The sequence below is a fragment of the Phalacrocorax carbo genome, chromosome 2 (genome assembly GCF_963921805.1).
Source record: "Phalacrocorax carbo chromosome 2, bPhaCar2.1, whole genome shotgun sequence".
In the NCBI taxonomy this organism is placed as follows: Eukaryota; Metazoa; Chordata; class Aves; order Suliformes; family Phalacrocoracidae; genus Phalacrocorax; species Phalacrocorax carbo.
Genome location: NC_087514.1, coordinates 1,205,561 through 1,215,875, shown reverse-complemented (window position 1 = coordinate 1,215,875; position 10,315 = coordinate 1,205,561). Strand labels below are relative to the sequence as shown.

Sequence of the window (10,315 nt, the reverse complement as noted above, 5' to 3'; positions counted from 1 at the left end):
TCACACACGCTCCTCACACCTTCTCCTCCATCGTCAACAAGGTGAGTCTGAACACCCTTCCCCTCCTTCTCCTGACCCACCTCATCCGGCTCTTCCAGCACGCTCTGCCCCCAGACTCAGCAGCCCTGACGCCTCCTCACCCCCACGCTCCCCACAGACAAACAACACGCTTCCACGCTCCCTTGTCCTCCTGCTGTTGCACCCCCACCTCACACCACCACACCACTCGCACCCCCACGCCCCTACGCTTTCTCAACACCCTCTCTTCCAGGGACCCTCCACACCACACATGGCCTGCTACGACCTCTGCCGCCCCTGCGGACCCACCCCGCTGGCTAACAGCTGCAACGAGCCCTGTGTCAGGCAGTGCGAGGACTCCCGCGTCGTCATCCAGCCTCCCGCCGTGCTGGTCACCCTGCCAGGACCCATCCTCAGCTCCTTCCCACAGAACACCGCCGTCGGATCCTCCTCTTCGGCTGCCGTGGGCAACATCCTCGGCTCCCAGGGAGTGCCCGTCTCCTCTGGCGGATTTGGCTACGGCTACGGCTTTGGAGGCCTGGGCTGCTACGGTGGCATAAGGGGCTGCTACCCCTGCTAAGGGCCCCCACGTGGCACCTCCAGGCTCTTGCTGACACGTGGACCTGCCCTCCACGGCTCTTCCTCTCAAGGCACCAAGCAAGGAAGCAGGGAAGGGGCCAACCCAGCCTGCCTGGACACACGGCCCATGAACCTCCACCTCTTCTCCAACTTCCTTCCTTGCATCGCCCCTTCTGCTATCCCCTGTACTCAGCGATGCAACCACTTGCTCACAAGCCAGGTCCACCAGGGACCTCCGTTGTGTGCAGGACTCGAAAATCTTGCTTCTCTGGCAAAATGTCTCTCACACACGGCACTACGGCTGATGGCCGATCTACTTGCATCTCAGACCGCTTCCCTTCCACTTGGCGTTCCTGCCTTTTCACTCTCTTTTTTCCCAACAATAAAGTTTTCCTCATCCCAGCCTGAGATGCCTCCTCTTCCCTTCTTCTTCACCCAAGGCTCCTCCAACTTGACCCAGCACAAAACCAGGCCTCAAGTTGCCTTTGGGGTGGGTGGAGAAGGGTCACAACACCTGTCCTAGGAATTGTGCCAGCTGGCACAAAGATAAGTCTGTACAGGTCATCACCGTGAGTGAGAAAGGGCCACAAGGCCTCTCCTACGAACACCACAACCAGCAACAGCACAGACTGGCACCTGGGGGCTGCTGGAACATAAGTAAGCACTTTACAAGAAGGGCTGGCTGGAGCAGGTCGTCCAGGACCATGGCCACTCACGTGTCCACTATCTCCAAGGATGGAGACTCCAGCACCTCTTCCACTCTTTCACCACCCTCACACTGAACAAGGCTTGCCTTCTTTGCCCATGGAATTCCACTTGTGCCGTGGGCCCCTTGTCCTGCCACTCATCACAAGCCTCTTGTGTGCAACCCTTCAAGGAATTCTAGAATAGAATCATTAAGGTTGGAAAAGACCTCTAAGATCACCAGTTCCAACTGTCAACCCAACACCCCCAGGCCTCCTAAACCATGCCCTGAAGTGCCACGCCTACACTTTTTTTAAACACCTCCAGCGATGGTGACTCCACCACCTCTCTGGGCAGCCTCTTCCAATGCCTGACCACTCTTTCAGTAATACATTTTTCCTAATACCCCCTTCCCATCACACTTGTTCTCCAGACCCTTCCCTAGCTCCATTGCCCTTCTCTGGACACTCTCCAGCCCCTCAAGGTCCTTCTTGTCCCACAGAGCCCAAACCTGAGCCCAGCATTCGAGGTGGGACCTCACCAGGGCCCAGCACAGGGGCACCATCCCTGCCCTGCTCCTGCGGGACACACTATTCCTCATACAAGCCCAGATTATGTTGTCCTTCTTGGCCACCCGGGCACTGCTGGCTCATGCTCAGACGGCTGTCAGCCAGCACCCCCAGGGCCTTCTCCGACACGCAGCTTTCCAGACACTCTTCCCCAAGCCTGGAGCGTTTCATACGGCTCTTGTGACCCAAGTGTAGGACCCAGCACTTGGCCTTGTTAAGCTCATACAGTTGGCCTCGGCGCAGTGATCCAGCCTGTCCAGAATCCTCTGCAGAGCCTTCCCACCCTCAAACAGATCAACACTCCCACCCAACTTGGTGTCGTCTGCAAACTCATTGAGGGCATACGCAATCCTCTCAACCAAATCATTGATAAAGATATTAAACAAGACTGGCCCCAACACAGAGCCCTGGGGAACCCTGCTCGTGACTGGATGCCAACTGGATTCAGTTCCATTCACCACAACTCTCTGGGCTCGGCCATCCAGACACATTTTTACCCAGTGAAGAGACCACCTGTCTAAGCCATGAGCCTCCAGCTGCTCTAGGAGGATGCTGTGGGAGACAGGGTCAAAGGCCTCAACAAAGTGCAGGTAGATAACATCCACAGCCTCTCCCTCATCCACTGGGCGGGTCACCTGGTCAAGAAAGAGATCAGGTAGGGCCAGCAAGAGGCTGCTTCCATGAAGCCATGCTGGCTGGGCCTGATCCCTGGTTGTCCTGCACATGCCTGGTGAGCGCACTCAGGATGAACTGCTCCATAATCTTCCCCGGTACTGAGGTCAGGTGGCTGGCCAGTAGGTCCCCGCATCCTCCATCAGAGGTTCTGTTTGGAGAACTTGAGGCTGGGGGGCGACCCCATTGCTCTCTACAGCTTCCTGAGGAGGAGAGGGGCACGGGGAAGTGCTGAGCTCTTCTCCCTGGCACCCAGTGAGAGGACTGATGGGAATGCTTCAAAGCCATATCAGGGGACTTTCGGAATTGACATTAGCAAACATTCCTGGGAGGGTGGTCAAACACTCAGACAGGCTTCCTAGAGAGGTGGTCGATGCCGCAAGTCTGTCAGTGCTTAAGAGGCATTTGGACAATGCCCTTAATAACATGCTTTAACTTTTGGTCAGCCCTGAAGTGGTCAGGCAGTTGGGCTAGAGGATCACTCTAGGTCCCTTCCAAGTGGACTCTTCCAAGTGGACTCTTCTAGTCCAGGCTAGGCAGCCTATTCTGCTTCCTCAACCCTTTGCCATGCAAGCATCCCCACGAGGTTCTCAGGTACACAGCCTGGCGCAGCATGCACGCCTCCCATTTGCCCTCCACTGCGTCTAATCCCACTCTGGCCCCACAAACACTGCGCAGAGAAATGGCCTCACCCCTCGCCACTCACCCCAAAGTAAGACCCCGAAGGCAGTCGCTCACCAGCCTCCCCTGCCTGCCTGCCCCTCCCACTATACTTGGGCCTCCCACGGGACTCACCAGCTCTCCCAGAGCTCACCAGCCAGGCGCCCGCGCTGCAGCCTTCCCTCACCACAGCCAGCTGCTCCCTCAGCACCCTCAGCCATCAGCCAATCAGGACGCAGCTAACAACATGCCCACCGGGGGTGCCGAACAGCCTGCCAATCGGGCGGTGGCTGACAGGCGCCAGCTGCTGCAGCAGATCCTGGAAGTTTCCAGAAGGCTCCTGTCAGGACCCCAAAATCAACACGTCGGGCACAAGAAATCAAACATCTTCACCAAACGGCCCCCAGAACCGCTGCTGGGAGGGGCGGGGGCTGAATGAGAGGCTGAATGACTAGAAATGCTGCTGACAACCGAACCAAAGGCCTCAGGCAAAAGCAGCTGGGGCACTTGGAGGGGACAGGTGGAGGGAAAATGCCATGATCTAATAACTAAAACATTGTCATCAATATGTACATGAAGAAGGCACCCTGCCCTTCTTGCACATGCTGCAGGGTGCCAGGGACACGTGGGCGGGGTCCCCTTTCATGATCCCCCTTGCTGTTGTCCCCAGCCCAACCACCTCCAGTCCTTGGCACAACATCTTCTCTCACAAAGTGGAGCCAGGACCACCCACACAGTGTTCTTGTCCCCATCCCCAGTTGGCGCCAGGACCCTGGACAACCAAGGTGCCCAGGTCACCTTGCTGTGGGGTCCTCAGCTGAGCCAATGCTGGACTAGGGCTGCACTCTCCGCCTGGCTGCACGGTCCCCATTCCGCCTACATGGGAGCCCCTAGCCCATGGCCTCACCTTGCTATGGGGTCCCCAGATGATCCCTTGCAGGGCATCCCCACGCCACCATCCCCTCTGCGCTGCAGGGTCCCACAGTGCACGTGGTCTCCAGGCCACCATCCTCCCTGCCTCAGGGGCCATGCACCACCTCTACAGGGGACCCCAAGTCACCACCCCTCTGCACTGCGCTCACCATCCTCCTCACTGTGGGGACCCTGAGGCACAGCATGGGGCACCGAGCACCGGCCCCACAAACAAGCCTGTCACCCTGCTCAGCTCTGAAGATGGGCCTCAGTGCGGGGATGTCCGGGGCTGGACACCAGATGACTACCAAGACGCTCTGTCACTCCCTTTCCTCAACTGGACTGAAGACGACAAAAGGCTCCTGACTCAACACAAGGACAGGGAGCGATCACTCAGCAATTACCATCACGGGCAAAACAGACGTGCCTTGGGGAAATTAATGTAGTTTTTTGCTAAAAGTCAGAGTAGAGTAATGACAAATATAAACAAAACCTAAAACACCTTCCCCACCCCTCCCTTCTTCCAAGGTTCACTTTACTCCTAATTTACTCCACCTCTTCCCCCGAGCAGCGCAGGGGGATGGGCAATGGGGGTTGTGGTCAGTTCATCACACGGTGGTTCTGCTGCTCCTACTACCTCAGTGGGAGGACACCTCACATGCTTCCCTTTCTCCAGCACAGGGTCCCTCTCATGGAGACAGTCCTCCATGAACTTCTCCAACGTGGATCCTTCCCACAGTGTCAAGTTCTTCACAATGCCACAATCATAGGTGCCTTTGACAGGGTGCCATCCCCCAGGAAGAGAGGGCTCCAGCGTGGGTTTCCCACAGGGTCACAAGCTTTGCCAGTAAACCTGCTCCAGCGTGGGCTCCTCTCTGCACGGGGCCACAGGTCCAGCTAGGAGCCTGCTCCAGCACGGCATTCCCACGGGGTCACAGACTCCATTGGGCATCCACCTGCTCCGGTAGGAGGCCCTCGGGGGCTGCAGGTGCATATGTGCTCCACCGTTAATCTCCATGGGCTGCAGAGGGACATCTGCCTGCAGACCCCAGGAGACTGCCAAAACCTTGCAATATAAAGACAATTCACACATCACAACCTCATAAGCAAGTGGGGCACCAAGGCACACACAGAGCACACAAAAAGGGAAACGCCAGGCCTAAACACACCTTAGTCACCTGGCAGCAAGGCCGGCACGGAGCAAATGCAATGAAAGGGCAACACTTAACACCCGGCACACCTCAAAAACCCGACCAGACACCCAGGCTTTCAAAGAAATGGGGAGCCCTCTTCACAACATGCCAACAAACTTCACCACCCGAGTGCCATGGCATGACCTCACTGACAATACCACAACTCTATGATCTTTTGGTCATGTCTGTCAAATGCCCTGACACGCACCTTCCATTCGACTCCTACCAAATACCTAACTCTCACTTATAAAGCTGCCGCCAGGGTCAAGAGGACACGTCCTCAGGAGGACAGGAAAGGAAAAGAGAGTGTTGCGGGAAGGAATCCACACCCCACCTCATGACCTCCCAGCCTCTGGCATGTAACAGCCACTTGCTGCAAAACACCGTCATGCGCAAAGGCTGTCCCGCCCCTCAGGGACCAGCATAAAAGCCGGCCCAGCACCTCTCTCCCTCACACACGCTCCTCACACCTTCTCCTCCATCGTCAACAAGGTGAGTCTGAACCCCCTTCCCCTCCTTCTCCTGACCCACTTCGTCCGGCTCTTGCAGCACTCTCTGCCCCCAGCCTCAGCAGCCCTGATGCCTCCCCACACCCACGCTCCCCACAGACACACAACACACCTCCACGCTCCCTCGCCCCCTGCAACATTGACCCTCGCACCCCCACGCCCTTACGCTTTCTCAACACCCTCTCTTCCAGGGACCCTCCACACCACACACATGGCCTGCTACGACCTCTGCCGCCCCTGCGGACCCACCCCGCTGGCTAACAGCTGCAACGAGCCCTGTGTCAGGCAGTGCGAGGACTCCCGCGTCGTCATCCAGCCTCCCGCCGTGCTGGTCACCCTGCCAGGACCCATCCTCAGCTCCTTCCCACAGAACACCGCCGTCGGATCCTCCTCATCGGCTGCCGTGGGCAACATCCTCGGCTCCCAGGGAGTGCCCGTCTCCTCCGGCGGATTTGGCTATGGCTACGGCTTTGGAGGCCTGGGCTGCTACGGTGGCATAAGGGGCTGCTACCCCTGCTAAGGGCCCTCCACGTGGTACCTCCAGGCTCTTGCTGACACGTGGACCTGCCCTCCACGGCTCCTCCTTTCAAGGCAGCAAGCAAGGAAGCAGGCAATGGGCCAACCCAGCCTGCCTGGGCACGCGGCCCACGCACCTCCTCCTCTTCTCCCACTTCCCTCTTTGCATCACCCCTTCTGCTATCTCCAGTACTCACCGATGCAACCACTTGCTCACAAGCTAAGGACCACCGGGAACCTCTGGAGTGCTGCTCCTAATATGGGCTTCGAAAATCTTGCTTCTCTGGCAAACTGCCTCTCACACACAGCACCTCAGCTGACGGTTACACTACCCGCACTTCAGACTGCTTCCCTTCCACTCGGTGCTCCTGCCTCTTCACTCATTTTTCCATCAATAAAGTTCTCCTGCATCCCAGCCTGTGAGGTCTCCTCTTCCTTCTCCTTCCAAGACTCCTCCAACCTCACCCAGCACCAACCCCATGCAGAAGAGGCCAGCGGGGTGGGTGGATTAGGGTCACAAGGCCTCCCCTAGGGATAGTACCACCACAGCCAATATCAGGAGTGCCTCTTGCCTGACAGGCACGCCAGCACCCTCCCACTCAAAAACACAGATACCCTGCCTGCCTCACCTCCTCTTCCTCGCCAGCAAGCACTACCCGCACAGTCAACAACCCTCAAGACACTCACCTCTGATCAAGTTGGGCAGCTCTTGGGAGTCTGGGGGAGGTTCTTGCTGACTCAGATCTAGACAACCTCATTCCAATTTCTAAAAAGAGGTGTGAGGGAAGACCCAGGAAACTCGAGTCCCGTTAGTCTAGCCTCAGGACCTGGAAAAATTACGGAGAAGCTCCCACTGGATGCTGATGAATGCCTTTAAAGGACAGGAAGAAAAATCATCAGGACCAGACAACGTGGGTCACTAAGGGAAGGTCCCGCCTGGCTAATTTCATATCCTCTTATTATAAGCTCTCTCGTCTACAGGGATGAAGGGAAGGCCGTGGATGTACTGTTTCTGGATTTTAGTAGGGCTTCTGATCGCGCCCCTCATAGCATCCTTCTGCACCAGTTGGCCAACTGTGAGATGAGCAGGTAGACGCTGCGCTGGGTGAAGGGCTGGCTCAACAGCAAGGCTCAAAGCGGGGGACAGTGAATGCGGTTACTTGTGGGCTGCAACCTGTCGCCAGTGGTGTTCCTCAGGGCTCCATTCTAGGACCAATTCTGTTCAAGATCTTTATCAATGCACTGGATGAAGGAGTTGAAGGCACCATTATCAAGTTTGCTGATGATACCAAAGTGGGAGGTGCTGTTGCCTCTCCTGAGGGACAAGAGGCCTTGCAGAGGGATCTAGAGAGACTGGAGCATTGGGCAACCATCGCTGGCACGAAATTTAACCAGTGCAAATGCCGGATTCTGCACCTGGCATGGAGTAACACTGGACACAAGGCCAGACTGGGAGAGGAGTGGCTGGAGAGCAGCCCTGCAGGAAGGGGTCTGTGGGTGCTGGCTGACAGCAGGCTCGAGGGGAGTCAGCGGTGTGCCCTGGCAGCCAAGGGGGCAAACCCTACACTGGGGTGCATCAAACACAGCACACCCATCTTCCTACAGGAGGTGATTATCCCGCTGTACGCAGGATTGCTGTGGCCTCCCCTCAAGCCCTGTGTGCAGTTCTGGGCCCCACCACTTCAGAAGGATGTGAAAGACCTTGAATACATGCAGAGGAGGGCAACAAAGCTGGTGACAGGCTGGAAGGCGCGTCCTGTGAGGAGCGGCTAAGGACAATGGGCTTGTCTGCTTTGGAGAAAAGGAGGCTGAGGGAGAACCTCATTGCTCTCTCCAGCTTCCGGAGCAGGAAAAGGGGCGAGGGAGGTGCTGAGTTCTTCTCCGTGGGATCCAGTGACAGGATTTGTGGGAATGCTTCAAAGCCGCATTCAGGTTCCTCAGGTGGTCACAAACCTGATCTCCCCTTACAGCGGGAGGGGCTTTACCCCCCTGGTCCCCATCCTGCGGTCCATATAGTCCAGATGGAGCAGCGAAGACTGAAGTCTTCAGTGAAGTCTTCTTCCAGTGAAGACTGAGGCAGAAATCTGTTGAGTACCTCAGCCTTCTCCTCATCTGTTGATAGATACTAGGTCACCATTCTTGTTCTTTGGGGGGGGTACGCTCTCTTTAACCTTCCTTTACCGGTTGACACACTTACAGAATCCCTTCTGGTTATTCTTTGCATCCCTTACCAAATTCAGCTCCAGCCACACCTTGGCCCTCCTGAATCCATCCCTACACAACCGGTCTGTACGGCTGTTTTGTTTCTCTCTGTAGAGTTGCTTCTCTCACATATTCTCGCTCCTCTCCTCTGGCTCCTGTTGCGCAGCAGTTTCTCCACTTTTCAAATATGTTATCTCAGAAGCACTACCACCGTCACTGCTTGTGCCGGCCTTTGCCTGCAGTGGATCCATCTTAGAGCCAGGCGGCACTGGGTCTATCAGCCATGGGCAAGAGTCCTGTATGCTGTCACAGAAGCCACCCTGTAGCCCCCAGGCCACTACCAAAACCTTGCAATTGTCATGGTTTAGCCCCAGTCAGCAACTGGTCACCACACAGCCGCTCACTCACTCCCCCCCGTCACGTCTGGGAAGGGAGACAATTGGAAGAGACACAGTAAGAAATCCCATGGGTTCAGATAAGAACAGTTTAATAATTGTAATAAAACAGTAATGGTAATAGTAATAAAAGAATATCATTCAAAGGAAGGTAACAAGAGAGAAAGAGAGAGGTGAAACCTTGGGAGGATGGGGGGAAAAAACAAAGACCAAGTAATGCAAAGCATACCGCCCACCAAACGTCACCGCAGGTCCACAAGCTGAGATTGTAGCTGCAACTGGCCATCTTCCCCAGTCAGACTGGGCATGATGTCATATGAGATGGAATATTCCTTTGGTCACTTTGGATCAGCTATCCTGGCAATGCCCCCTCCCCTCGTGGCTTCTTGGGCACCCAGCAGAGCACGAGAGGCTAGAAAAGTCCTTGACTAGAAAAAGCACTACCTAGCAACAACTAAAACATCAGTGTCTTATCAACGCTGTTCTTATAGTAAGCCCAAAGAACCGCACTACACGACTTGCAGTGAGGAATATTAACTCGATCCCAGCTAAAACCATGATAAAATGCAATCCACGTGGCTACAACCTCACAAGAAGAAGGGCCACCAAGACACTCACAGAGCAAACCCAACGGGTAAGGCCACGCCTAAAGACTGCCTTAGCGACATGGTATCATAGCCAGCAGGGACCAAGTGCCATGGAAGGGGCAGCGCCTCATGCCTGGCACACCTCAAAGAACAGACCAGCCTTCCACGGCGGTGAGGAAATGGTGCCCCATCTTCACAACGCACCCACAAACCACATCACACAACTCCCATCACTTGACCTCACTGATGACACCCAACCGCCGCCACGCTTTGGTCATGTCTTCCAAATGCGATGACAAGCACCTTCCATTCAACTCCTACCAAATACTAACTCTCGCTTAAAAGCTGCCGCCAGGGTCAAGAGGACACGTCCTCAGGAGGACAGGAAAGGAAAAGACAGCGTTGCGGGAAGGAATCCACACCCCACCTCATGACCTCCCAGCCTCTGGCATGTAACAGCCACTTGCTGCAAAACACCGTCATGCGCAAAGGCTGTCCCGCCCCTCAGGGACCAGCATAAAAGCCGGCCCAGCACCTCTCTCCCTCACACACTCTCCTCACACCTTCTCCTCCATTGTCAACAAGGTGAGTCTGAACGCCCTTCCCCTCCTTCTCCTGACCCACCTCGTCCAGCTCTTCCAGTGCGCTCTGCCCCCAGCCTCAGCAGCCCTGACGCCTCCCCAACACCATGCTCCCCACAGCCACACAACACGCTTCCGCGCTACCTTGTCCTCCTGCTGTTGCACCCCCACCTCACACCACCACACCACTCGCACCCCCACGCCCCTACGCTTTCTCAACACCCTCTCTTCCAGGGAC

At 56.1% G+C, this 10,315-nt stretch overlaps 2 protein-coding genes across 2 annotated transcripts; both read left to right on the top strand.

Annotated features, from left to right (window-relative positions):
* The first annotated feature begins 289 nt into the window (after positions 1-289).
* Positions 290-598, top strand: LOC135312222 (feather keratin 1-like). Its single transcript, XM_064445361.1, has one exon. The coding sequence runs from the start codon at positions 290-292 to the stop codon at positions 596-598; it is 309 nt and encodes a 102-aa protein (XP_064301431.1).
* Positions 599-6,007: 5,409 nt separating this feature from the next.
* LOC135312221 (feather keratin 1-like) lies at positions 6,008-6,316 on the top strand. Its single transcript, XM_064445360.1, has one exon. The coding sequence runs from the start codon at positions 6,008-6,010 to the stop codon at positions 6,314-6,316; it is 309 nt and encodes a 102-aa protein (XP_064301430.1).
* The last annotated feature ends 3,999 nt before the right edge of the window (positions 6,317-10,315 follow it).

Excerpts from the sequence above, each read along its gene's own strand:
- LOC135312221 (XM_064445360.1), top strand. The coding sequence starts at position 6,008 with ATGGCCTGCTACGACCTCTGCCGCCCCTGCGGACCCACCCCGCTGGCT.
- LOC135312222 (XM_064445361.1), top strand. The coding sequence starts at position 290 with ATGGCCTGCTACGACCTCTGCCGCCCCTGCGGACCCACCCCGCTGGCT.